Source organism: Malaclemys terrapin, chromosome 25 (assembly GCF_027887155.1).
Source record: "Malaclemys terrapin pileata isolate rMalTer1 chromosome 25, rMalTer1.hap1, whole genome shotgun sequence".
NCBI classification, from domain to species: Eukaryota; Metazoa; Chordata; order Testudines; family Emydidae; genus Malaclemys; species Malaclemys terrapin.
Window position 1 is genome coordinate 12,165,720 of NC_071529.1, and position 27,517 is coordinate 12,193,236.

At 62.6% G+C, this 27,517-nt stretch overlaps 1 protein-coding gene across 7 annotated transcripts in view; it reads left to right on the plus strand.

Annotated features, from left to right (window-relative positions):
• Positions 1 to 27,517, plus strand: part of ARHGAP23 (Rho GTPase activating protein 23) — a 129,164-nt gene that overhangs the window by 93,847 nt on the left and 7,800 nt on the right. For 5 of the 7 annotated variants that reach the window (XM_054014375.1, XM_054014374.1, XM_054014372.1 and 2 more), the window contains 16 exons: positions 2,427 to 4,044; positions 7,059 to 7,214; positions 8,552 to 8,663; positions 9,595 to 9,652; positions 10,772 to 10,909; positions 12,803 to 13,102; positions 15,602 to 15,663; positions 16,735 to 16,862; positions 18,136 to 18,254; positions 20,123 to 20,278; positions 21,164 to 21,242; positions 22,939 to 23,012; positions 23,458 to 23,547; positions 24,481 to 24,606; positions 25,226 to 25,267; positions 25,698 to 25,791. In XM_054014375.1, coding sequence (XP_053870350.1) covers positions 2,427 to 4,044; positions 7,059 to 7,214; positions 8,552 to 8,663; positions 9,595 to 9,652; positions 10,772 to 10,909; positions 12,803 to 13,102; positions 15,602 to 15,663; positions 16,735 to 16,862; positions 18,136 to 18,254; positions 20,123 to 20,278; positions 21,164 to 21,242; positions 22,939 to 23,012; positions 23,458 to 23,547; positions 24,481 to 24,606; positions 25,226 to 25,267; positions 25,698 to 25,791 — 3,352 coding nt within the window. Of the gene's footprint in view, positions 1 to 2,426; positions 4,045 to 7,058; positions 7,215 to 8,551; positions 8,664 to 9,594; positions 9,653 to 10,771; positions 10,910 to 12,802; positions 13,103 to 15,601; positions 15,664 to 16,734; positions 16,863 to 18,135; positions 18,255 to 20,122; positions 20,279 to 21,163; positions 21,243 to 22,938; positions 23,013 to 23,457; positions 23,548 to 24,480; positions 24,607 to 25,225; positions 25,268 to 25,697; positions 25,792 to 26,616; positions 26,642 to 27,517 lie in introns of all 7 variants that reach the window. The other 2 variants (XM_054014378.1, XM_054014377.1) reach the window with 1 other exon arrangement.

Genomic DNA, 27,517 nt, shown 5'->3' on the forward strand with positions numbered 1-27,517 from the left:
GACGGCCTGCTGGGAAGCATCGCGGTGCGGTGTCCGGCAGGGTGTCCTCTGTGTGTGTCCTGCGCAAGTGCTTACACTGTGCCCATCACCATGGGACGTGGGCGCCTGCCAGTAAGCCAGGATTGGCATCTCTCACACGTGGGTCTTTTTCTTCTTCCTCGCCCTGCAGGGTGGATTTATCCGGGGCAGGGGAGTTCTGGCTGCTGGGCTCTGGGTTTATATTAGCCAAGGGAGGGCCAGCAGTTATGCCTGGCATTTGGCGTGGAGAGCGTTCTTGGACCTCACAGGCGTTCGCTGCGCAGAGAAAACGCCCTGCGCTGACGCGCTTTCCCCTTGTGCCGAGGTTCGTTGTCCCAGAATTCTTACCCTGCCTCCCTCTGGGGCAGCCCTTCTCCCTTCCTTGCGCGCCCCATCTGTGACGTGGGGCGGACAGTAAAGGTTGGCGCGAGGTTGTACTCAGGACATGCCCTTGATGATATTTTGGGGTGGTCTATTGGGGTTGCCTCGTCAGAGCCACAGCTGGTGCAGGTTACAATAATACTTAGTGCCGTTATCTAGTGCCTTGTGCTGGAGAGTCTCGGGGCTTTTCCCAGAGGTGGGCAGGTTTATCCCCATTTTGCAGGTGAGGAAACTGAGGTCCGGAGAAGGGAAGTGACTTGCCCAAATGTAGGCAATGCGTCAGTTGCAGGGCTGGGCTGAGGACCCCCGTGTCCGGACGCCCAGTCCCTTGTCTTAACCACTGGGTAGCGCTTCCTCTGCGATGCAAACTCTGTAGAAGGCAGTTTTGTAAAGAGGTGCAGGCCTGCAGCTGGGCGTGTTAGTTCAGAAATGCCTGCGAAAGATGAGAAGGAAAACCCTGGCGCTCCGTCCAGCTCAGTGCGTCATGGAGTATTTTAAGGAGAGGGAACCGGAGATCATGTGAAGCCAGCATAGCCGTGAGCATGAGCAGTGGAGAGCAATGTGGCTGGCAGCGACCGGAGCGTGTTAGTCACTTTCCATCCCAGCAGAAAGCGCGTCTGGAAATGTTTGACGTCTGCATGGCAGGGGAGGATTTTGGGCAGCCCTTTCCCAGGCTGATCGAGGCTCTGGGCTGAGATGGTCACTGGTGATTTCAGGGGCAGCAGTTCTGAGAGGCCCAACTTTAGAGACCCGGATTTTCACCATGCGCTAAGCTCCAGCCCCTGAAAATCAGCTCCCTTTCTGGGGTCTCACAACGAGCCCCTCGAAATCACCTGGCCGCGGCCCCAGTGGACTTAGGCTGGACTTGGGCACGCTTGGCATGCCCTGCAGATCAGGCCCTAAGTGGGCATTTGCCCCCCACCCACCCTGGTGCCGTGATGGCACGCCCCACTCCTTCCCGCAGCGCCTGGTTCTGCTGCCAATGCGCGTTGTCAGCCCTGCCCTAGAAGGGGGATGAGATCTGTCCTGCCGGAGGGACGTGCCCCAGCGGGTGGCGCCGCAGTCATCACGCAGCTTGGTGTTTGGCCCACACCACTGGTGGCCTCACTTCAGTCGTCTGCCTGAGTCTTTATCGCTGAAGGGCCCCGCTGAAGGTGCCCATCCCAGTTGGTTCATAAGCTCAAGTGCCTCACAGTCGCGGGAGGCTGGTGCTTGGTCTCTGCCCCTTTTGTACCCTGTGATCATCTGAGTCAAGCATGGCGGGCCTGGGAGATCCCAGAGCTGAGTGCCTCTTAGCTGTCACTCACACAGCCTGGGTGTATCAGTGGTGTCCTTGTTTTGAATGACAGCGCCATGGGGCTCAGGTTTCGTCCTGTCCTGGTTCACTTGTCCCCAGGGCCGGCTCTAGGCACCAGCGCTCCAAGCATGTGCTTGGGGCGGCACTTTCCAAGGGGTGGCACTCCGGCTCCTTTTTGCGCCCCAAGCAAAAAAAAAAAGCCGGGAGCTGGCCCTGAGCGGAGGTGAGCTGCGGGGGAGCGGGGAGGGCCGCACGAAGTAACTGGGGGGGGGGGCAGAGGAACAGCTCCCCCCCAAGCTCACCTCCGCCTCCTCCCTCGAGCGCACCGCCGTTCCGCTTCTCCCCCTGCCCTCCCAGGCTTGCCTGGGAAGGAGGAGTAGGAGGGGAAATGCGGCATGCCCGGGGGAGGAGGCGGGGCCGAGGATTTGGGGAAGGGGTTGGAATGGGGCGGGGAAGGGGCGGAGTTGGGGTAAGGTCGGGCGGGGGCGCAGGAAAATGTTTTTGCTTGGGGCCGCAAAAAACTTGGAGCCAGCCCTGGTTGTCCCGTGTGGGCTCAGTTGTGCCACTGTCCTGGTGTTACCCCCATCCCATCCCATCGAGTTTATTGGTCGGCTCCCAGGAACCCGGGCCGTGTTGATGGGGTGGCGGGCCTGGGACGGGCGTTGGGAGGATGCCTGGTGGTGCCAGGCCGCCGGCCGCCCCTGACTCCTCTCCTCTCTCTTCTTTCCAGGCCTATTCTCAGGATGCCTACTTGAAGGGCAATGAACCCTACTCCGGGGGAGCCCAGAGCATCCCGGAGCCACCTCCCGTCTGTTACCCTCGGAAGACCTACCCGTTCCAGTCCAGGGCTCCCAGCCGGGAGGCGATGGTAGCCGAGCCTTTGCAGGGACAGCAGGCGGACGGCAGATCCTACCGGCCTGCTCCTTCAGGCCCATCTTCCCCCTTGAACAGCGCGGCACTCAGCAGCTCCATGCCCAGCACGTGGAACGAGGCCAGAAGCGACGCCGCTTGGGAGATCGGCAGCACCCATTCCAGCCCGGCCCACCGCACAGAGGAGATCCAGTATGGAATGACCCAGCCGAGGCCCGGGATGCCCGTCGCAAGGCCAGTCCCAGCCCCCGGCTCCTTCTCACGCGTCTCCAACACCAGCTTCGCAGGTCCCCTTGCTTCTTCCTTGCCAGAGAGGTACGGCGTCCCGACTGCTTCCTCCATGGCCAGCCAGGCCTGCTACGGGGTCCCCAGGCACCTCCCAGACCATCGGACTCACTGCGGTTTCAAGGAAGGCCGGGATGTTAGCATGGGGCCTGGCGGCCCGGGCCGTCCCTCCTGGGAGTATCTGGGCGGCCCCAAGGCCATCAGCCGGCTGGAGTGCCAGCAGGCGCTCTCCAACTGGCTGTCCAGCCAGGTGCCACGCCGGAGCGCCTCGGAAGAGCGGAGGTACGCCATGCCGCCCCGGTACCGCAGCGTCTCTCAGGACCGCCTGGGAGACACCCCGGCCTCCAGAGGCTGGCCCCACAGTGCCTCGCAAGACACCTTGCTCCAGCCCAGCCACGACAGCTGGGGCTACCGGGCCCGGTCCGACAACTCCCTGGGGAGGTACGGGCGCTCCATGGAGGCGCTGGAGCAGAGCGCCCTGGTCTCGGCCCGCTTGGACAAGTGCACATGGCTGCCGGAGAAGTTCTATAGGCCGGACCCCGGGCAAGTTGCCCGAGCTCAGCCTAGCCAGCCAAGTTCGTACGCCCCCTCCTGCTCCTCTAGAGAGCCTCCCCCCGCCCACGTGCAGAAACACCCTTCCCAGCCCAACCTGCAGAGCGTCGACGACTCGGGGTACATTGGGTATAGGAGCTACAGCCCCTCCTTCCAGCGCAGGACTGGCCTACTCCACGCACTCTCCTTCAGGGACCCTATCTTTGGTGGCCTTCCAGTGTTCAATATATCGCAAAGGCAAGGAACCCAACCAGCACCTTACCCGGACAGGTCCCCGTCACTGCCAGTTGCCGCCCCCCCTGGCCCGGAGCCCCCGCCGGGCAGTGGGCCCGAGATTCCCAAGGACCAAAGAACCCCCAGCCAAGACAGCGGCGCCAGGTCTCTCCAGCCACCTCTGCCTCGGCCCGAGGCGGAGGAGAGGAAAGAGGAGGTGGTCCTCAGGCAAAAGCCCCCCACGGGCCGCAAGGCGCCAGCCCCCGCCAGGCAGATGAACTTCATCTTCCCCGACCACATGAAGGAAACGGACATTTGTGACCCGCCGCTGAGCTGCAAAGGGGACAAGCCAGCGGCGGAGCGGCCCGCCCGGCGGGTGGCACCATTGGCAGTGCCAGAGGATTCCCTGGCATCCATTCCATTTATAGGTGAGGGGCCAGTGTTTGGGAACGCCAGGCGCTGGGGTGTGTTTGTGGGGGTCTCACAGCTGCGTATCGAGCCAGGGAGCATCTCGCCTTGCCAGGGATCCCCCCGGGGCGGGACGCAGCTGCGGTTGCAGGGTAATGGACGCTGCGGAGAAGGCGTCACCTGCTGGTAATGACGTGTCCCCACTGGGTCTGATCCGCAGAGGGTACAGGCCTGTTAAAGGCCCACCGACAGAGTCCTGGCTCTTTAGCTCAGGCTGTAGCCCGTCCTGCCTTTCGCCCCAAAGGTCCCTGGTTCGATCCCTGGGGCATCAGCCAAGACAGCAGCTGGTGCACAGGCAGATCCGACTGTAGGCTGGGCAGGTGCAAACGGTCACAGTGAAGCCAGGTGCAGCCGCCTGCTTGGACGAGTGTGTCTGGTTTGGAGACGCACATTCACGGCAGCAGCTGGGGGAGTAGCAGGCAGCCACGGGTCTCTTCTTGCCAATGCACCATGGATGTGCTAGGTGGTCCCGGAGATCAGGAAAGCAAAGGGCCAGAGACATCGGGGTGGAAAGAAGGGGGTGAAGAAGGGTGGCAAGGGGCCGGGTGGGCCATTGCCCTGGTCTCTTGGTAGCCCACTGTGGTCATCCAGACAGTCAGGTCAGGCCCAAAGCAGAGCTTGTCCTTGCAGGCAGCGAAGCCCAGGGGGGCGTGGGGAGGAAGCCTCCAGCTTGGGGTAGGGAGAAGGGGTCCCCAATCCGTCCAGTGGCGGAAGGGGCCTGGCCGCTGGGATCCCGTGACTGCTGTTGTCCCTGTGCGCAGCGGGGAGGCCGGGGACCGTCCCCTAACCTGCCTTAAAGCTGGGCGCCGGCCTCGGACGGCCGAACAGCCCATCAAGATGGCCTCTGATTGTCCTATTGCCCCTTCCACACGCTGTTGGACTCGGCACACCCGCGAGCGCCCCTCTCCCCAGCGCCCTGCAGGCGGAGCTGCTTGCAGGGGCTTGGTAGGGTCTGGCCTTATTTGCTGTCGGCGAAAGGTGCCTGCCTGGCAACCCCTGAGGCTGAATGCCATCAGCTGGCTGCCAGAGAGGCAGGGGGGTGGGCACTGCCCTGAACATGCCATTCCCCCAACATGGAGAGTCCTGCCTCTCTGGGTGCCGCCGACCTGGGCTGAGCCTCGCTGTCTGGCTGTGCTAGATTCAGACTAGCTAACCAGAGGCCAAAGGCTTCGTCTCCTGATTCTGGTCTCCTGTGCCATCCGATTCCTCTGCGCTGCACCGGGAGGGGGCTGGTCACAGGATCTCCACCCCCCTGGACAGGGCAGGGATGTGGTTAGCGAGGTGGCTGCAGCCGTCCCCGCCCGCCCAGCGCTGGCCTCCGGCTCGCCAGGGCAGGCCCGGCTTCCCAGGAGTACGTCTCTCCAGCCCGGGCTTGGCAGAAAGTCTTGACAAGGCCTGCCGGTGTCCCATGCGCTCAATGCCCGGGAACTCCCCCAGCCAACAGGCACCAAGAGAAGGGAGAGGACCAGAGACCAGCTCCGCGGCCTGACTTTGGGGCCACCAGCCCTGGGGGACGGGGCTGCTGGGCTCCCTGGGGAGGCACCATCCCCCATGGCAGCGGTGGCTGCCTGGTCCCTTGCTGCCCCCTGGGAGGTCACAGTAAGGGGGCTCCGACATGCCTGGTACCCCCTTTCCCTGCTGCTGACCGTGCCGTTTCCCCGACGCTGGTCCAGCTGCAGCCAGACCAGACACGGCCGCTCGGGGGTTTCAGGACGGGGGGAGGTAGAGACTCTGGGGAACCTGCCGCCTTGGCGTGTCTCCTGAGCTGGGCAGGCCCAGCTGCTCGCGGGGTGACTGAGGTCTCCATGCCACCCCAGCAGCTGGTCTCTCCTGAGCACAGGCCCCGGGGAAAGGGGTCGATTCTCCTCTGCCTGCCCTGCAGCCGCTTCGTCCCCAGGCTTTCCTGGGGGGGCCTGAGATGAAACCTGCCTGGGGTTCCCAGTGAGACCCCGTGGATGGGCAGCTCAGGCCCTGTAGCCTCTTTCCGCTCGCTGGGCCCCGTCGTGGCCTTTCTCCCTGGCACATGCCATCTTCTCGTACCCGGGAGAGACCATGGCACAATGGAAGCCTTACTCTGCTGCCCGCGACGTGCCCAGCCTGGCACTGGGGGACCGTTGTTCTCCACGCATTCCTCACAAGCCTGGCTATTGTTCATGCGCCCGGCCCGCCCCGCCTTTGTTCCCCTGGCCACCTTGCCTGGGGGAAGCGGCGGCACGGGGCTGCCCCGGCGCACACAGCCGCCTTGTTGGCAGCGGAGCAGGTGCATCGAGGCAGGGCCCTCTCCCCCCTCCTCATTCCACATGCAACCCCTCCCGCTAGTCCCCATCCCCCTGCCCCGCTCCAGCGAAGAGCAGCTGTGTGTACCTAGAACATGGCATCAAGCCCTGCCGGCACCTCCGTGACGGGATATCGGTGCCCCCCCGGCACGGACGTGCCGCCTGGGCTCTGCCTCCGCCCCAGCGAGCGCTCCCCTGGCCTGCAGCTCTCAGGGCTCCTAGGAGATGGAGGGCAGGGCTGGTTTCTCTGGCACCGGCGGCCATGGGGGATGACCGGGGTTTGGAGGGGTGGGGGCTGCTCACTGACTTTCTTGACCCGCTGGGCTGTTCCTCCCTGGGAGGGGTAAAGGGGGCTGGGGACGGCCTTTTGGGTGCCTGCTGCCGAGCCTGCACCGGGCACTGGCACTGCCCCCACGGGAAAGGGCCCTGGCAGAGGGTCTGGAAGCCAGGGGTTCCCTGGCGCTCTGGTCCTGGGCTGCTCGCTGCAGGGGCCGCTGGCGGAGCACAGGCTGCGGAGATCCCAGCCTCGCAGCAGGAGGCGCTCCGGGGACTGGTGCCGTAGGGCTGGGGGAGGGTCTCCCGGTGGGAGGCGCTGGGCGGGAGACCCCAGCCTTTCCCGCGTGGGTCTCTGGCTGGCTAGCTGCTCTCTTCGGTCCCCCCGCGGTTCCATTGGTTCACGGTGCGCCCCACTCTTCCAGACGAGCCGACGAGCCCCAGCATCGACCTGAAGGCAAAGCACATCCCTGCCTCCTCCGTCGTCTCCAGCGCCGTGAACTCTGCCCCCGCCATCACCGGCAGCCCTTCCTCACCCACCTTCACCTTCGCCATCAGTCGCCATTACTCCCAGGACTGCAGTAAGTACCCGCCCCTCCCGCTGGGGCAGGGACCCCCTCGGGGGGCAGCCGCTGACCAGGTCCCAGGCAGTGCTCCAGGGCGGAGAGCGGCCTGTGCCTGGAGCAGCCAGGAGCCAGCGTGCAGAACGAGCGAGAAGTAGGGAACGGCCCCAACTTCCAGAGCGGGGACGTCGTGAGGAGTCGGCGGAGGAAACTCGGGAAGGGAAACGCAGGGTGAACATGGGGGGAAGCCCTCCGGGTCCTGCTGGGCCGTGGTGCAGCCTCTCCAGGGAAGGGGGTGGGATTCCCATCGCTTATGTCCCGGGAAATGAGGTGTATGCAAAGCACCTGACAATCTGCTGTAGGGGATGATCCTGGCCCCGCTGAGGGGAGCTGGGCCCCGCTGAGGGGAGGAAAGGGCCTTGCCCCAAGGGGACCCCTTGGCCTGATGGGGGGAAATGGGCTACATAAATCAAGCAGCAGGGAGTGAGTGTGTGCCAGCCACGAGGGGAATTTTCAGGGCTCCAGTAAATCGCTCCCTGGAGGAGCCCGCTGCATGTCTGCAGATCATCTGTCCCCTCGCGCGCCACCACCCCCGGGTTCCTGCCCCTGCATCCCGACTGCCCCCCTCCCAGCAGGAGACTGGAACCGGGGGGGGGCTTCCCTAAACAACGATCAGCCAGCTTCAGTGGGAGAACGGAGTCAGGCCCTGAGCGTCAAACCAGTGCGGCTCCATCTGGAGTGACTCCGCATTGACGCCTGTGTGAGTGAGAGGAAGCTCAGGCCCTGAGCGCGTTCATGGACCGAGCTGCAGGAGGGCCAGGCTGCGCCGGCTCCGGTTCAGCACTCTGTGGCCAGCTCCTCTCCAGGCACCAGAGCTGAGGATCTTTCCCACGCCCAGCGTCGTTGGCCCTGGTGCGCTCTCCCCATCCCAGCTCGGCTCATTACTAACCATCGGCCTGAACCACAAAGCAGGACAGGCGCAAAGCTATGGGCCCTGCTGGGGTCCCGCTGCATGCTGGGACATGGCGTACGTTGTCTCCCCGCATTCCTGGCTTGCTCGCACATATTACAGACGGAGGAGCTGATGCACAGAGAGGTTAAATGACTTGCTTGAAGTCATACAGCAAAACCATGGCAGAGCCGGGACCCCTGAGCCCTGACTGCCAATCCCCGAGCTCTAACCATTAGGCATGTTTCCTCCCAGAAATGGGACTAGAACCCAGGAGTCCTGATCCCCAGTCCTTACTACCGTGACTAGCTAATCCATTCCCGAGACTGGTAAAGCACCGACTGCCTTGTGAACTGGCTCTTCTTGTGTTTACTGATTGCCCCTTTCTCTCTCCTTTCCCTTTCAGGCAGCATCAAAGCCAGCCGCCGATCCTCCTACCTCCTGGCCATAACAACGGAGCGCTCCAAGTCGTGTGACGATGGTCTGAACACATTTCGTGACGAGGGGAAGATCCTAAGGTAGGGGTGACCCCTTCCCCATCCCATTGCATGCCAGCCAAACAACGGCTTCTTCCCTTCTCGGGGTGGTCCCGACCTGGCCCCACAGCTGCACACGTCAGGGTGTGATCTCCAGCTGCTGTGCATTATAGGATCAGAGAGTTCAGTGCCTCCTGAAGTGCAACTGTTGGCCAGTCTTGGATTTGACGGGCCGGGAGTGTGACCCATGAGGGCAGGGGGTGGGTCACAGAGCTGGTCTGAGCCACCAAAGACGTGCGGCTAGATACTGTGTTTGTGAGAGAGCAGGAGTGCTCCACGGTACTCCATACCCCAGAATCCTTTGTGCTGTTTCACAACTAACTTTCCAAAGTTTATTGTTGTTCACTGCCTGGCCTGAGGCTTGTCCCTAGAGGAGCTGGTGGGGTATAGCGGTGGCCTTGCTCAGTTCACCCCCTAGCTGATTTCACGGTAGCCTCCCCACGCAGACAAGCCCTAAGCCAGCCTTTGCATTCATGGCCTGAGAGATGTGAGAGGGCACTTCTGAAAATCAGGCCCTAAGTGACTCCGCCAAGGCCCTGCAGTGAGTAAGTAGCAGAGCTGGGATTAGCACTTGGGACCACGTACCCGTGTTCCTTTCGCTCGGCCATGCTGCCCGTCCTCAGTCAAAGCACGGTGTGTGACCGATGCAAACCACCCCCTCCGTTTGCTGCTGCCCTCGCGGGGGATTAACGCCCAGCTCACACACGAGTGTGGTTTGCATCGGTGGAGCCCAATTGCCCCTGTCCTCCATCAGAGCCAGAACTCGAACCCAGGTCTCCTGAGCCCCAGGCCGGAGCAAGGAGCCAGTGACTCCTGCAGCCCCGAGAAGGGGCTGGAGCCAGTGGGGACTGTCCCTGAGACGCCCGGGTGCTCGGGAACGCCTCGGGCTCACGGGCGGCTGCTTTCCTTGCAGGAGGACGCCAAACCGGGTGCCAAGTCTGCGAATGCTGAGGAGTTTCTTCACGGACGGGGTAGGTGTTCGCAGGGAAGAAGGGGGCGGGGGTTCTGCCTGCTGCTGTAATGGTGCCCACCAAGGCCGCGCCGGTACCATGCTCCCCCGGCCGTGTGGATGCCACCCACCAGGGGCCTGGTTTGCGTGAGGGGAGCCACAGCCTCATATTGGGTGGCTGTTCTGCTTGAGACGGCTGGGTGTTTCTTCCCCGCCCGCCCCTGTGCTATCCCGAGTCCCTCCTGAGGCTCGGACGGCCTCCGGCTACCACAGTACAGCCCAGCTTCTTGCACCCGGTGCCTCCAGTGGGAAACGGCAGGTTTGCGCATCGCCCCCGCACGGCCCAGAGGAATCAGTGAACAACAATTTGCACTGATCAGCTTAAGGCAGGTGACGCCCGGGATCAACTGGACGGGCTGGCGTAAAACGGGCCAAACAGCACTGGCGTCAGGGGAGCTCTCCCTGCTTCCGCCAGCAGAGAGTTTGGCCTGGTGGGTTCTGCCTCCTCTAACGCTCAGGGACGCAGGCTGGACCATTTCCCTGCACTCTGCAGAGCCCTTCGCTCCGGTGCATGTCGATTCCGCTTGGACATTGACGCCCGCTCTGAGGCCTTAGAGGTGTAGGGCAGTGGGGCACCTGCTGCCCCACAGGCTCACGGTTGCATCAGTGGGAGCTGCACGGCCTTATCTCGCCTGGGATTTCAGCCCCCAGGTTTGGCTCATTGGTTTAAACCCCTCATGTAGACGCAACTGACACCGGTGCAGCATGATTTGCATCAGCGCCAGCCTGACTTCAAGCCAGAGCGAGTCAGTTTTGCCACCCCCGTGGAAACTCTGTCTACACGAGGGATTTGCATTGCGGCGGCTGAAATCCTGGTGGAGACAAAACCTGAGAGTTGCCTGGTGTTTGTATAGTCATCACGGTGCCGGGCCTGATCGAGCTGGGAGGCCTGGCTCTCCTCTCCCCAATGGGAAGCCACTGCCTGTAATGCCCCATGGTGTGAATGAGGGGGTAGCGCGCCAGATCTGGAGAGGTGCCTCCCCAAGCGCCATGCGTGCCTGCCTGCCTCCGGATGCTAGGCGTGAGTGCGGTACCCGGGAGGGCCGTACACCCATCTCTCCGTTTGCCTCTCCCCCTGCAGTCTCTGGACAGCCTCGGAATGTCTGAAGACACGAGATCAAAGAGGCACTCGACCTCCGACCTCTTGGACGTGACTTTCAGTGACGTGAGGAAAGAGGGCTGGCTCCACTACAAACAGATCCTCACCAAAAAGGGGAAGGTACGTGTTTACTGCACAGGAAGCCCAGGCCAGGGGGGAAGTGCTGGGCATGCTTGTATGGAGGAGAAGAACCTCTCTTTGGAGACGTTTATGTGATGTGTCATGTGATCCCCTTCTCCGCCTGAAGATCTCAAAGCACTTAACAAACATGAATGAACCGAGCCTCCGAACACCCTTGTTAAGGCTGGTATTGTTACTGGAAACTGAGGCACCGAATGGTGAAGCGATTGGCTAGCGTCCCACAGGGAGACAGCAGCAGAACTGAGAATAGAACCCAGGAGTCCTGCCTCGCAGTAGCTCCTGCTCTAACCACTAGGTCACACCCTCTCACACAGCAAGGAATAGAACCCAGGAGTCCTGCCTTCCAGGGGGTCCAAGGAGGGTCTCCCTTCTGCCAAGCACCCTGCCGGCCCATGTGCTAGCCCAGGAGTGGGAGAAGGAGAACAGCCGCTGGAATTTAACTGGGTGGAGGAAGTCTCATACCCACAAATGATGCCCCAGACACGGGCTTGTTCTTGGGCGTACGCAGGGATCTCTGGCCAATCAGATTCCATTGATGGTACGTGCAGGAACTCTAGCCAATCAGGGGCCTTCCCTCAAGCCTGGGCAGGGAGCCCCATTCTTCTGGCAAGGGGCATTTGGCCTGGCCAGGAGGTGAGGGTATCTGGAGGAGTGGGGGAAGGGAGGGGGTTGGCCAGTGCAAGGAAGGCAGCGGTTTCCAGTGGCTGCACTTCCACCCCTGCCAGTCATGCCAATGCCAGCACCCTGCGGGCGGCAGACCCCAGACATCTGCACTGTGCAGCAATCGCACCTGGCCAGGTCCACACACACTCCAAGGGCTGTGGTGGTGGGTCGGATGAGAGAGAGTAGAGCTGGGACGGGGCGGGTGGGTGCCCCGGGGGAGACCCAATGGAGGGTGGGGCCATCCCGCTATCTCCGAGCATCCCCCAGGGCACGGGGAATCCTGGCCCTTCTGAGGCAGACGTCAGCGGCTGCCAGACAAGCAGCTCTGCGGGGTCTCCCGGGGGCGAGGCTGGAGTAGGGGACGGGAGCAGGGCTTGGGAGCATCCCGTAGGTGAAGGGGTTTGAATGGAGGCCTTCCCCTTTCCCCACCCAAGAGGAGTTCACTTCCCAGGGCAGGGGGTTGGTGTGAGTGGATTGAGAGCGAAACACTGGGAGTAGATCATGCCTCGGAGGGGCAGGGGTCATGGGGTCATAGGGCAGTTCCAGGTCAGTGGGGGTGGGTTTGACCCTCTGATTGGGGAACATGATTTCCCTCGTTACAATCAAAGGTCCCGGGTCAGCATTCCCTGTTGGAGCCCTGCAGGATCCCCTGCTGTCAGCCCCGGGTGGACTTTGCTGTGATTACAATGGGGTGATTACTACCAGAAGGCAGCGGGGGTCCTTCTCTCTGGGCCCCCGGGTGAAATCCATGGGTCAGAGCTGGAAGGAACCCGCTGGAAAAGGGGGGCTACACGTTTTCAGTGTCTCGGCTCTGTGGGGATCTGCCGTCTGCACAGACGGGGCGTGAGCTGCTCTGGTCGAGTTTTGCCAGCAGTGCCCCTGGTCTGTGTCGGGGTCAAGGCTGGGTGGCATTTCCTGGGCTGAGGCTCTGGGCCTGGATTGAGGCTGGGGGCTTTGCCCTGAGTCCCTGCATCTCAGCTGGGTGTGCACGCCCAGGTCACGTTGCCGTGGGCTTAGCCAACTGGCTCTGCACCAGGCCTAAGCTTTCTCTGTGTCTCGGCTGTGTGGCAGCGCCTTGAACGGGTGCTCATGTCAATGCCAGGTGGCGCTGCCCCAAATCGAGGTGGGCAGCCGTACCCAGGGGGCTAGCCAAGGAGGAGACCGGCTCTCTCCCGGCCAGCGCTCATTGCCCATCCTCTCCCTCTGCAGAAAGTTGGCGGGGGCATCCGGCAGTGGAAGCGCGTCTTCGCCGTTCTCCGCGCACACTCCCTTTACCTGTGCAAGGACAGGCGGGAGGCCGTGACCTACGCGCCGCCCCAAGGTGAGGAGGAGCAGCCGATCAGCATCCGAGCGTGCCTGGTGGACATTTCCTACAGCGAGACCAAGAGGAAGCACGTCTTCCGGCTGACGACCGCTGACTTCTGTGAATATCTCTTTCAGGCAGAGGATCGGGACGACATGCTGGCCTGGATCAAAGTCGTCAGGGAGAACAGCAAGGCCGAGGGCGAGGTGAGAGCCAGCATGGGGCTCCTGGCTCCCTCCAGGCCCCTGGCTCTCCGCAGACGCCCCGGCACTAACCGCTTTGGTTCTCTCCAGCTGTTTGCCTTCTGCTGCTCCTTCCAGGGCAGGGCTGGTCCAAGCGTGGCCAGTGGAGCTGGCCCGCAGTTGCCCTTTTCTGGATGGAGGACCAGCTTATAGGGACTTCAAGTCCCAGCATGCCATCTTGGTGCACTGGGACTCCAAGTCCCAGCATGCCATGCTTCTCCACTCAAGGAGACTGGCCTCTACTGCATGCTGGGAATTGTAGTCCACTGGAACCTCACCACTCCCTCAAAGAGGAGAATGGGTCAGCCTCCTTCATTTCATGCTGTTTGCTATCGTCTCTGGCTGGGCACAGTCCAGGGGGCGCTGTATGTGGCAGGTGCATCTCCATTCCCAGCATCCCTCTGCTCTCTCCCCCAATCCAGGGCTTGTGCCCCCTTCGTTACTCGGTATGAAGTCAATTCTCCCGGGGCCTGTCATCCTGCAGGGACTGATGAGAGGAGGGCTCAGCAGAGGACAGGGACAGGGCCTGGGGTGCGGGTGAGAGCACCGCCCTCCAGCCCCCTCTTTGCACTCCAGAGATGGAGGGGCCAGGCCAGCCAGTTGGCTAAGCAGCCACATTCCCTGGCACTAAGCTATCCCGGCCGTCCCCTGGTCCCCTGAGCAGCTGGCTAGTGTGTTCGTTAGCTTATGGTGACCCCTGCTGGTCTGCAGAGGGATAATTATCTGAATTTCCAGGCCTGAACTTCCCTCTATATAGGCCTTGCTATGTAATGCGGCCGCCTCTTCTAGCGCCGTGCCCGCAGGGCCCTCCGAGCAGCTGAGAGCACCAGGAGAGCTCCTCTTCCCTCCCCAGGGCCCAGGCGGAAGGCTGGGAGCAGTTTGGGCTGTAGGGCAGGAGAAGGGAGACCCCTGCTGGTTTGGTGTGGGCTGCGCAATCCACCACTTCGGCTTTTGGAGGAAGTTAGCTGGGAGTTTCTTTGAATTGTGTGGAGAAATGAGCACAGCTTGGGGGCGGGAGCTGCCCTAGATCCGTGCCCAGCTCAGGGCACTAGAGGGGTGGGAGCTGCCCTAGATCCGTGCCCAGCTCAGGGCACTAGAGGGGTGGGAGCTGCCCTAGATCCGTGCCCAGCTCAGGGCACTAGAGGGGTGGGAGCTGCCCTAGATCCGTGCCCAGCTCAGGGCACTAGAGGGGTGGGAGCTGCCCTAGATCCGTGCCCAGCTCAGGGCACTAGAGGGGTGGGAGCTGCCCTAGATCCGTGCCCAGCTCAGGGCACTAGAGGGGTGGGAGCTGCCCTAGATCCGTGCCCAGCTCAGGGCACTAGAGGGGTGGGAGCTGCCCTAGATCCGTGCCCCGCTCAGGGCACTAGAGGGGTGGGAGCTGCCCTAGATCCGTGCCCCGCTCAGGGCACTAGAGGGGTGGGAGCTGCCCTAAGATCCGTGCCCCGCTCAGGGCACTAGAGGGGTGGGAGTTGCCCTAAGATCCATGCCCAGCTCAGGGCACTAGAGGGGTGGGAGCTGCCCTAGATCTGTGCCCAGCTCAGGGCACTAGAGGGGTGGGAGTTGCCCTAGATCCGTGCCCCGCTCAGGCTGCCCTGCGGGGGCTGAATTTCCTTAGGATTCCTGGAAGATCCTGCGGAGCGTGGAACGTGTAGTAGTTCTCTCCCCCGCCGTCGGCCAGCTCTGTATTCTCACTGGCAGGGCATAGCAGTGGTGGAGCTCCTGGGATTCAGAGGCCTGCCCCACAGCCCAGCCCCCCATGCGGGGTCAGTGGGGAGGCTGTGATGAAGCTGGGGATCTCTAGGCAGTAGGATGGGGAGTGGTGAGAGGCGGCTCCCGTGCTCTGGCCGAGCTGTGCGACCCCAGAGAGCCAGGAGCTAGCCCTAGGAGAGTGATGCGGGGGGGGGGTCCTGATGCCCCCCAGGGAATTATGCTGGTTTCCCCAGAGTTACGTGGGGCGCAGCCTCATCAGCCCCACTGTCTAACCAGCCGCCTTTGGGGAGCCTGATCTCTGGGAACCCCTGGAGCCTTCCCAAGCCAGGGAAGAGAGCCAAGTGCCACGTGCAGGGGATTGCTACGCTGGGCATCCCAGGCACTGCAGGGTGGGAGCGTGTGCCTGGCCCCGGAGGGCTGGTCGTGCCCCTTGGGCTGAGGTTTCGGTACCAAGGGGGATCTCTCTGCCTGTGCCTGGTACAGCGCTCCCAGACAGGCCTGTATTCCGGGACTCGGTCCTGGTGCTTTGGGTCCTGCCTGCCTGGCTGTGCCCATCAGAAGGATAATCAGAAGCAAAATTCTCCAGTCTGCCCTGCTAGGGCCAGTGAGCCCCCAGCCCCCGCACGAACCCCTCGCCCCAGCGGCCTTGTTGGGAAGGGGCTTGGCTGAAGGAAGAGACGGTGCTCGCTTGGGCTCTGGTGCCAGACGTGACGCTTATGCTCTCCCCTCCCTCTTGTCTTTGTGCCGCTGCAGGACCCTGGGTTTGCAAGCCAAGCGCTTATCAACAAGAAGCTAAATGATTACCGGAAAGTGAGGTAAGGGCTCTGCGCGCTGGGGGGGAGCCTTCCCCGGTGGTTAGCGCGCTAGTCTGCGACGTGGAAGACCTAGGTTCAGTTCCGTGCTCTGCCACAGACATCCTGTGTGGCCTTGGACAAGTCACTTAGCCTCTCGGTCCAAGGGGCTGATTGCCTGGGAGATGGGTGCCAGAGAAGTACCATGGACAGACAGCTAGCAAGCAAACCTTCCGGGGGGGGAGTGGCTGCATTGGGGGCGAATATCCAGAGGATTATGTTTGGTTAGAGAGACAGGACTCCTGGGTTCTCTGGGGCAAGTCACAGAACATTCTGTGCCTGTAAAATGAGGTTCATGATACTGACCTGCCTCCTTAAACACTTTGGGCCCTCAGTGGAAAGGTGCAGCGTGTAAGTGCCTGAGCTCAGGCCCGGCCCGGCCCGAGAAGTGAATTTCCACCGAGTGATCTAGATAACTGGCTGCTGTCCCTCCCAGAGCAGCACTTCAGCCGGTTTCGTGTCAGGAAATTACCGAATTCAACCAAACCCGTGTTAAGCAGCGGGGGAATCCGGTCTGAGTGCACCTTGGCCAGGGGTTTACACTGGTGCAGCTAGATGGACTTGAACCCGAGTTGGGTTCAGCTAGTGGCACTTTTCATTAGGGACCAGGAAGAGCTGAGGACCTGCTAGGGAGGGGGGCGTACTGCCGTTAGCTGGGGATCTCTCAGCTGACAGTGTGAGTGGGGCAGAGAGGGCCAAGCCAGGAACCGGGAGAACCTGCATTGCGAGGGCTGGAGGAGGCGCCCTGGGATGCCTCTGTAACATTTGGGCAGCAGGGGGGTCTTGTCCTTGCTGCACTGGGTGTGCCCAGGAACGGGGAGCCCACTGCAGTGTAAAGCACTATGGGTAAATGGCGGAGTTAATTCACATAGCTACTCCCAGGATGCCTTGCACTGCAGTTTTGCCACCAAAGCCTGCCCCTCTGTGCAGGGGTGGCTGTGATCCAGGGTGTGCTCGGTGCGAGGGTGGGGGTGAGAGGCTAGGAGGCCGGGGGCCAAGAGGAGAGGATGAGCCCCCCATCTGCTCTCTCTGCAGCCCCTCGGGAACAAAACCAGACTCTTCCCCCAAGGGCTCGCGCGGGCTGGGGATCAAGGCCGAGCTCCTGAAGCAGACGGGGACGAGCGCCCCCCGCTCCCCAAGGCAGGACATGGCCGTGACTAAAGGTACACCCAGCGTGCATGGCTGCCCGGGGCTGTGTGTGTGTCGCGGTGCATTGGGCGTACATCCGGGCGGTGTCTGCGTTGGGGGTCTGGGCCCTGTGGGTCGATGGAGATGTGTGGGGTGCGTGAGATTGTGGATCAACATCTACGTGCAGCAGTTAGGGGACCAGGTCAGACAACCCGGACTCAGGCGCCCGCAATTTGCAGTTGATCCACGATGTGGCTTCTCCGGCATGTCCGGCCAGCCTGCTGCCCGCAGCGTGGCCAGTGCTCGGCTGAGATCAGCTCTGGGCCGAAGAACCACCCGGGGGATCTGGGCCCAGCAAGAGGAGGTGATGCTGCTGGGCAGGGGGCCATGCTTGGAAGAGCTCGCGGACACGGTCGTCTCCGTGGGTTGAAGCTACGCACCGGCGATGGGTCCGTCGTCCAGGTGTGCTCCCGGATTCCTCATAACAGCATCCGCGAGCGACGCGTTCTGCCGTCTCCACTTGGCTAAGAACCTCCGCCCACCCTGGCGGACGAAGCCCTGGCCTCAGTTTCCCTTGCCTTCGTCGCCTTGCGGCTGGGTCACAGCAGTGCCATAGACGTGGGCGGGAAGCAGTCGGCACCTGGGAACGCTGCCCGCCGGCACAGAACGCCGCAGCGCGTCTTCTCGGCACTGTAGGCTACCTTGAGCACATCTCGCTTGTCCTGCACTCCGGCCAAAGGCTTCCCCGGTGCCCCATGGCCGGGCCGAGGGGAGCGACACGATGATCTGAAGCTCCAGGACGAAGATCTCTGCTCCTCGGGCCACGCACAACGCGCTGCAGGGACCAGTGCGGCTGCAGGGCAGACGGCCCTTTCTCGGGGCTGGTGCAAAGAGCTCCCCGGGAGCGAAGGACAGTCGTAAACCTCACCGCTTTCAGCTCCCAGTGCTCGCGCCTTGCTGGGACTGGCCTCCTCCAACCTAGACCCAGAGCAATGGGCCGAATTGTATTACCCCCCCCCCCCAACGCCCTCCGCTACACACACGCCTCCCTCGGGGAGCGCACACCACACGTGCAGACGTCTGTTCAGTGCACGGCCGGCCGGCGCTCGGCTCCTGCGGGGCGAGAACCTGTCTGGAAGAGCCCAGATCAGCACGGGCGGTGGGTGTGCATGTGAGGTTGTGTTAGAGGCTGAAAGGCTGAGGGGGGTGGGGGGGGGGTGTGCACCTGCCTGTGGCGTGGGGGTGGTTGGGGGTCTTCATTCCCCCAGGGTCTCACTCTTCAGACACTGACCTGGAGTTTGGTTCTAGATGACGGTGCCCCCCAGAAAGCCCCTTGGGGCATCAACATCATGAAAAAGAACAAGAAATCTGCTCCGCGGGCCTTCGGCGTCAGGCTGGAGGACTGCCAGCCCGCCCCAGCCAACAAGGTAGGTCCCAGCCTGCATCTGCCCCCTCTGAGCCCCCCGCCCGGGCGGAACGAGGGCCCGGCGGCGCCACCCGCCCTGAGCACATCTACCCAGCTGCGCCACCCTGCTCTGCCCACGGGGCTGCTCTCGGGACCGTCCACCCCTGGCCTAGGGATAGACTCCTCCCCCTTGCCTGCTGCCCGCTGGCTGAGCAGGGAGCGGGGGTCCGTGCTGACCAGCAGGGTCCCTCTGCGGCATTCAGGAGGGGAGGGCCCGGGGACGGCTGTCGTTGCTGGGATCCCTGAGTGGGGAGGGCTCAGCCAGTGGCAGCCCCTGTGCCCTTTGCGGGGGCTCTGCCCCCCCCCGCCGTTCTTTTGTTCTCCTCTATGTCCCCTCCCAGTCTGGGCTCGAGGCCCAGCTGAGCTGGGGCCTGAACCGTGCTGCCGTCCTCTCTCCTTGCCCGGCTTTACTGCCAGGGAAAGGTGGGGCTCCGCTGCCTTCGCTGCATCTTGCCTGGGGGTGGGCTGGCAGCTGCCACTCCAGCTGTGCCCCCTCTGATTCCCCCACCTCCTTAACATCTGGCAGCTGCCACTCCAGCTGTGCCCCCTCTGATCCCCCCACCTCCTTAACATCTGGCAGCTGCCACTCCAGCTGTGCCCTCTCTGATCCCCCCACCTCCTTAACATCTGGCAGCTGTCACTCCAGCTGTGCCCCCTCTGATCCCCCCCACCTCCTTAACATCTGGCAGCTGCCACTCCAGCTGTGCCCCCTCTGATCCCCCCACCTCCTTAACATCTGGCAGCTGCCACTCCAGCTGTGCCCTCTCTGATCCCCCCACCTCCTTAACATCTGGCAGCTGCCACTCCAGCTGTGCCCCCTCTGATCCCCCCCATCTCCTTAACATCTGGCAGCTGCCACTCCAGCTGTGCCCCCTCTGATCCTCCCCACCTCCTTAACATCTGGCAGCTGTCACTCCAGCTGTGCCCATCTCTGATCCTCCCCACCCCTTAACATCTGGCAGCTGCCACTCCAGCTGTGCCCTCTCTGATCCCCCCACCTCCTTAACATCTGGCAGCTGCCACTCCAGCTGTGCCCTCTCTGATCCCCCCACCTCCTTAACATCTGGCAGCTGCCACTCCAGCTGTGCCCATCTCTGATCCCCCCCACCCCTTAACATCTGGCAGCTGTCACTCCAGCTGTGCCCCCTCTGATCCCCACATCTCCTTAACATCTGGCAGCTGCCACTCCAGCTGTGCCCCCTCTGATCCCCCCACCTCCTTAACATCTGGCAGCTGTCACTCCAGCTGTGCCCCCTCTGATCCCCACATCTCCTTAACATCTGGCAGCTGCCACTCCAGCTGTGCCCCCTCTGATCCCCCCCACCTCCTTAACATCTGGCAGCTGCCACTCCAGCTGTGCCCCCTCTGATCCTCCCCACCTCCTTAACATCTGGCAGCTGTCACTCCAGCTGTGCCCTCTCTGATCCCCCCACCTCCTTAACATCTGGCAGCTGCCACTCCAGCTGTGCCCTCTCTGATCCCCCCCACCTCCTTAACATCTGGCAGCTGCCACTCCAGCTGTGCCCTCTCTGATCCCCCCCACCTCCTTAACATCTGGCAGCTGCCACTCCAGCTGTGCCCTCTCTGATCCCCCCCACCTCCTTAACATCTGGCAGCTGCCACTCCAGCTGTGCCCATCTCTGATCCCCCCCACCCCTTAACATATGGCAGCTGCCACTCCAGCTGTGCCCATTGCTGATCCCCCATCTCCTTAACATCTGGCAGCTGCCATTCCAGCTGTGCCCATCGCTGACCCCCCTCTCGCGCACACACTGAAGAGGGATCCTTCCTGTGGTCTCAGCTCCTTCAGGCCATGTCTGTTCCCCGCAGAACGTCCCGCTGATCGTGGAGGCCTGCTGCAAGGTGGTGGAGGACAAGGGGCTGGAGTACATGGGCATCTACCGCGTGCCCGGGAACAACGCCGTGGTGTCCAGCCTGCAGGAGCAGCTCAACAAGGGAAGCACCGAGATCAACCTGCAGGACGAGGTGCCTCCCTCGGCAAAACTCCCGTGTGCCGCCCCCAGAACTGGGGAGGGAAAGTACAGGGGCCAGTCGCTCAGGCTTGGCCCGGCTGCCCGTCCGTCAGGACGGAGGGGAGGGCAGGCCAAACCTGAGGGAGCAGCTTTGTGACCTGGCGAGCGGGGTCAGCTCCACTGACCCGGCTGCCCGAGGCTGCCAGGTTTGCCTGTGGGCAGAGCAGCCCCTGGGCGAGAGCCTGGCGTGGCCCCAGCCCCCCATGCCAGTGCCACAAACCAGCAGGCTGCAGCTGCCAGCTGTTACATTGTGCCGAGCAGCACCGCCCCCTAGTGGCCTGGCCGGCTAGTCCCGGTGACTCTGCCCTGTAATAACACCCAGCACGCACAGAGCAGCTTTCATCTGCCGAGCGCCCTGGCGGGCAGGAATGGGAATTAACCCAGGGTGGGGTGTGTGGGGCAGGGACACGCTTTGCCTCGCATCTTCCTGTTAGCTCCTTTTCCAAGGGGGGCGGCGACACTTGTGGGGCGCGCCCGCTGATGAGTGCCGGGGCCACTTACGCCCGGCTCGCCCGCTCCGCATCCCGCGGGGCTGGCGCGGCCAGAAGAGTTACACTCCTCACTGCAGGCGGCCCTTGGCCCCTGGTTCCTGCTGTCCTGGAGGTGACCAGGAGCCTCCCTGGCGCCCTCTCCTGGGCGGGCATTGCTAGAAGCTGCTCTCGCCCAATGTGGCAGAGGGGCTGGTTAGCTTGATGCCAGCGGTGAGACCCCTGTGGCTGTCCCAGGCCTGGCTCTGAGGTTCCCCCTAGCAGTGACTGGGCACCCCACTGGCCTGCCCGCTCTCGGCCTTCCCACCCCAGGCAGCCTCCCCCTAACACCGCCTCCTCTCCCCACACAGAGATGGCAGGACCTGAACGTCATCAGCAGTCTGTTGAAATCCTTCTTCCGGAAGCTCCCGGAGCCCCTGTTCACAGACGGTGAGTCTGGGGTATAGCCCTACCCCCCAGCACACACAGGCAGACGACACACGCGCCCGCACAGATCCACTGGTCTCACACATGCACACACACACACAGCTGGAGGACACACACACACACACGCATGCACAGCCAGAGCTATGATTAAATTCAATAAGGACAAATGCAAAGTACTCCACTTAGGAAGGAACAATCAGTTGCACTCATACAGAATGGGAAATGACTGCCTAGGAAGGAGGACAGCGGAAAGGGATCTGGGGGTCATAGTGGATCACAAGCTAAATAAATATGAGTCAACGGTGTAATGCTGTTGCAAAAAAAAAAGCAAACATAATTCTGGGCTATATTAGCAGGAGTGTTGTAAGCAAAACACGAGAAGTAATTCTTCCGCTCTACTCCGCGCTGATTAGGCCTCAACTGGAGTATTGTGTCCAGTTCTGGGTGCCACATTTCAGGAAAGATGTGGACAAATTGGAGAAAGTCCAGAAAACAGCAACAAAAATGATTAAAGGTCTAGAAAACATGACCTATGAGGAAAGATTGAAAAAATTGCGTTTGTTTAATCTGGAAAAGAGAAGACTGAGAGGGAACGTGTAACAGTTTTCAAGTACCTAAAAGGTTGTTACAAGGAGGAGGGAGAAGAATTGTTCTTCTTAACCTCTGAGGACAGGACAAGAAGCAATGGGCTTAAATTGCAGCAAGGGAGATTTCAGTTGGACATTAGGAAAGGAAAAACTTCCTGTCAGGGTGGTTAAGCACTGGACTAAATTGCCTGGGGAGGTTGTGGAATCTCCATCATTGGAGATTTTTAAGAGAAGGTTGGACAAACACCTGTCAGGTTAGACAAACACCTGTCTAGATAATACTTAGTCCTGTCATGAGTGCAGGGGACTGGACTAGATGACCTCTCGAGGGCCCTTCCTGTCCTATGATTCATTCTCAATCTCTCTCTGAGACGCATGCACAGCCGGAGGGGACACGCGCGCACACACAGCCGGAAGACACGCACACAGATCCAGATGTCACACACACACACACACTTGTGCACACACACATACAGCCGGAGAACACACACACACACACACACACACACACACACACACACACACACACACACACACAGCTGGAGGGGACACACACACACACAGATCCACACACACACTTGTGCACACACAGCTGGAGAGAGCTCTCTCTCTCTTGCTGCGCTGATGTGACTAAACCCCACTTGGAGCCCCTCCTCTCACCCCACCTCCCTACTGGACATGTGACCCCTTCATTGGCACACTGCTCTGCTCGCTGCCTGGTGATCTGCCCTGGGAATCCCGTGGCCACGCAGCATCCCCCAGAGTCCCCTAGCTATAGACTGCCCCACTTCACCCGCTGTCTCTGCATTACCCATGTGCCCTCTGCTGCCAGCACTCCCTGAGCACCACGCTCAATCTGTCTGTTCAGAGCCTTCCGGGTACTGTCATCCAGAGCCCCCTCGCTGCCCCACGTCCTTCCTCCCCCCCGTGCCCCAGCCGAATGCCGCCTGCATCCTGGCCTGATGGCTCCTCTCTTCTCTGCCCCTCGGTGGCGTCTCTAGCAGGGCTTCACCCCCGGCCCCGGTCCAGCGGGCACTGCCCCGGTGCACTCCACCAGGGCCGTGCTTGGCAGGGCCATTGAACCTGGCCTCTCTCTGCTGTCTGGCTTTCAGATAAGTACAACGACTTCATCGAAGCCAACCGGATAGAAGATGCTAGCGAGAGGATGAAGACGTTGCGGAAACTGGTATGGGGCCCTTCCCTCGAGGCTGTGGGTCCCTCGGGGGCGTGGGGAACCCTCCGCAGGTCCCCTGGCCACAGCCCTCAAGCAGGGGTCTCCCTCCGAGCCCCCAAGGCTCCGGCCCGTGGGCAGGGAGCAGGTGTCAGCCCCGTCCCAGGAACGACTCTCCCTCCCTTTCCAGTCTGTCTGGTAGGCTTGGCCTGCCCAGTGTGTGAGGGGATCCCAGCCCTGTCCTGAGGCTGGGGGTGGGGGCAGAGCCCCCTGTCTTGCTCCCTCTTCTGGCCTGGAAAAGTGGAGGTGTGTGCAGTGGGGGGCAGAGGAAGAATGGAGGGGCCGATCCGGGATGAGGAGGGTCCTAGCGGGGAAGGAGTGAGGCTGGGATGGGGAGGGAAGGTCCCCGTCCGTCTCTGTGGCTGGCCAGGCATTCACGCTGCTTCTGCGCCCCCACCAGATCCGGGACCTGCCGGGGCAATACTACGAGACGCTCAAGTTCCTGGTGGGGCACCTGAAGACCATCGCGGACCACTCTGAGAAGAACAAGGTACCGTTGCCCCCGCCTGGCCCCCACCCAGCCAGCCCCCGCACGCTGCTAGAGAGCCCGGGGTCCCCAGGGCCGCGGATTCTCTGTGTGTGGGACGCCTGGTGCTCTCCAGGGCCCCAGTGTTCTGTGCCCCAGGCCCCCAGCATGGCGTGGACGTGAAAACCTAGAGCCGAGTCCCTGAGCAGTGCTGCGTGTTGGTACCGAACGGGTATCTGGGGGTCTCAGCTGGGATCGCACGCAGGGCGGCCAGCCCCTCTCGCTGCTTGTGCGGCTGCCATGACACGTCTGCCGTGATCAGAGCTAGTGTGGGTGTGTCTGCCCGAGCAGGGGGTCCCGCCTCCAGCTCCAGACGTAAATGTGCCCTAAGTAACTTGCCCAAGGTCACCTGGGAAGTCTGTGGTGGAGAAGGGGATTGAGGCTAGAGCCCTGCCGGCTGGGATATCCTCCTTTCCTGGACCGGGAAGAAAGGCTCAAAAGCCAAGTGGAGAAGGAGGCAGAGTTCTCTAATGGTTAGAGCAGGCAACTGGAGTCAGGACTGCTGGGTTCTGTCCCTGGCTGTGACAGTGTTGGTCACTGCCTCAGTTTCCCCATCTGTAAGAAGGGGATGATCACCCTAACCCACCAGTGCTGGGAAAGGGACTGTGAGTTCATTAGTTAATTGGTTAACATGGGTGTGACGAGAGCAGGTGGGATGGGTTGCAGCGGGGCCGATGGCAGGACAGAGTGTTTGCCAGCCCTTCCCCCAGGCTGGGGATTGATGTGATTTTATCACTGGGAGCTTACAGCCCAGGGCCTTGGCATGAGACTGTCCGATCCCAGAGGGGGCCCCACGGGTGCAGGCTGTGGGGGGGGAGAGCCCCCCTGGGATGGGGTTTCCTGGGACCCAGGAGTGGGGCTGGCTGCCGAGACTGTAACCCCCTGCCCTGTTTGCAGATGGAGCCCCGGAACCTGGCCCTGGTCTTCGGCCCCACGCTGGTCCGCACGTCCGAGGACAACATGACGGACATGGTGACGCACATGCCAGACCGCTACAAAATCGTGGAGACCCTCATCCAGCACGTAAGTGACAGGTGGCCCCTTGCTTAGCCCCGTGCTTCACTGGGCAGGACGGGCCCCTGCTGCCCTGCTCCCCGCACGCTCTGCTGGGCAGGACGGGCCCCTGGTGCCCTTCCCCCGCCTGCACTCTCCAGCACTTTACTGGGCAGGCTGGGCCCCCGGTGCCCTGCTCCCCCTGGGCAGGGTGGGCCCCCGGTGCCCTGCTCCCCCTGTTCTTTGCCCGTCTTACCAGGCTGAAGGGAGACTTCTCTCCTTGGGAGTCGAACGTCAGTGGGTCGGGGTTGGACTTTTCTGCACAGTCGGGATCAGCTCCCAGTGCGGTGCTGGGTGTGTAGGGTCAGACAGCAGGGGGCGGGTGCCCAGGGCTGTGGGCCAGGCTGGAGTGGGGGGTGGTGGTGCCAGGCTGTGGGGCGGAGAGGCCTGCAGAGACAGACTGGGACTCGTGCATTCGAATCTCCGTGCCAGGCGGGGGCAACGCGGGAATGAATCTGGCAGCAGCCGGGCGACCTGGAGCTGGTCACCCCCCCTCCTCGCCTCCCTTGCCCCCCCTCTGCCCCCCCTGAGATGTTGTACTGCAGTCCTGCCGTGCTCTGACCCTCGTCCCCTCTCCTTGCTCCCACAGTCGGACTGGTTCTTCAGTGACAAGGAGGACAAGGGGGAGAAGGTGAGTCCCGGGCGGGAGGAGCGGGGGGTTGGCTCCCTGGCCGCCGGTGGGCACCTATCCCAGCCGTGGGAGAGCTGCTGTCCTCTGGGGACAGCCGGTCCCCGATCGCACCCCATGAGCTCTGCATGCATGGTCTTCGCGACGCCAGCCTGGGGGCAGCCTCTCTCCTGCACCCTGCTGGAGACCCCGGTGGGGGGGAGGCCAGCTGGTTCCCTGTGTGTGAACAGTGCCCCGCTCTGCCCGAGGCCAGAACGCTGAGCCCCCGGGGAAGGACTCTGCGAGGGTGAGCAGGTCCCCCTGGGGGGCTCTGTCCAGCACTGCCGCCCTGCTGGCAGGGCAGGGGGCACTCGGCAGACAGAGCGGAAGGGAGTCAGGGGGCTGGGCCCAGGGGCTCCTCCGCTCACCACTCTCCCCCCCGCTGCCGTTCCAGACCCCTGTGGACGAGAAGGAGGCGCAGTCGGTGCCGAACATCGAGTACCTGCTCCCCAACATCGGGAGGACGGTGGTGCCAGGGGACGCCTCAGGTGAGGGGGCACGACCAGGGGGAGCAAAGGGGAAGGCTCCAGTTGTGGGGCCGTCAGGGCTCAGCCGGCAGCACCGGAGGAGGAGTGACCTCACAGGCAATCCACCTCCACAAGAGTTACTGGGCCACTGCTCCTGGGCCAGGCCAGGGCTCTCCCCATCAGGCACCCCCCGCTGGGCAAGCTGGGGATCCCCCTGCGGGAGCCTCCTCCCTGGGCACCCCCAGCAGCCCCCTCCCTGGGCACACCCCTCCCTGCAGGATAGCTGGGGACCGGGGCTCCTACCTGCCCTAAGTGACCCAGGAGCTGCCCGGCCAGTCCCTACAGCAGAGCTGCCCGTCTAGCAGCGGGCACAAGCCTTCCCGGGCAGGAGGAGGGGCATTTCCTCAGGCCACGCCCACTGCTGAGGATTGGGTGTGATGGAACGGCTGGCACCGAGGAACAACAAGGAGCCAATCACTGGCCACGGGCTGGTTACCAACTGCTGTTGCGCTCCCCCTAGTGTTACTGCTGGGAAGTGCTGGTCTAGTGTCAGTGAGTTCCCCAGGTCCTCTCCTGTGTATACTCCCTGATAGCCGCTGTCCCCGAGCCCCCCGCGGAACAGTCCATCAAACCACAGGGCTGCCCGTTGTTCCCTCACTAGCCAGCCAGCCCCAGCAGCTCTGCCACGGGTCTGCCTCTGTCCGGTGCCTGGTCCCTCCCCCCCGGCTCGAGCTGCGCGTACGGAGCGCAGCCGCTTTGAAATGACATTGATTCTTTATGCTCTTTCTTAAACGTCTCTCTGCTGTCTTCTTCTCCCTCCTCCTCCTCCTCTTCCTCCTCCTCCAGCGGATCTCCTGGAGCTCTAGAGCGGGTACAGTGCTGCTGCTTGGGTGCATTGCTCATGCACTAATTCCGTCGGGCGATTGTGCGAGAGCGGGTGCAGGAGGGGAGCCGCAGCCCTGCGCCATCCCCCCGGGAAGAGCGCCCCCCGCCCCTATCCCACTGCGCTGGCCGCAGCGCACGTCACCCCGTGACCCACGTGGCCTTTCTTCGGCCATGGGCAGGGAGGCATGCCCCCTGGTACCCCTTTGCCCCCCCGGAAGGTCACGACCCCCAGCTTGACACCTCCTGGTGTGGTTCATCCCTCTTGCACCACCATTATAGTCAGAGGATGAATGATCTGGACACCTCCCCCCCACCACACACACACATTCACCCGCAGCTTTGGCTATACGAGGGCCCTGCCGCTGACATGCAGTTTTCTCTGGGCATTGCTCTGTGAGGGAGCACAGGGGAGCCCCTTGCCCCTCTGCCACCCTGCCCACCCGAGAGCACCCACAGCATCGGGGCAGAGGCCTGCTGGTCCTGGTGCCCATGTCCCCGGTCCTTGGCATCAGCTCACCCGAGCCGTAGCTGGGCGCAGGGGGAGCCCTGCCAGCCGGGTTCTGTGAATGCCAGGGGCGTGAGCCTGGCCATGTGAGTGGGTGCGGGGGATTCCTCTGGAGTCAGATCAGCTGGTGCCACCCACCCCAGGGTGCTGAGGTCATGGGTGGGCCCTTGGGAGACCCCCATCCCTCTGCCTGTCCAGGGTGCAGAGACGCCCCTTCAACCCTGGGCCTCTCCCCTCTCTGAGCCTTTCCAGAGGCCACTCAGCCCAGCCCCCTCCCGGCTGCGCCCCCCAGCCCCACACGACCCCTGCGCCCCCCAAAGAGCCCACGCTGACCCGCCAGCCCCCATGGTTCACAGC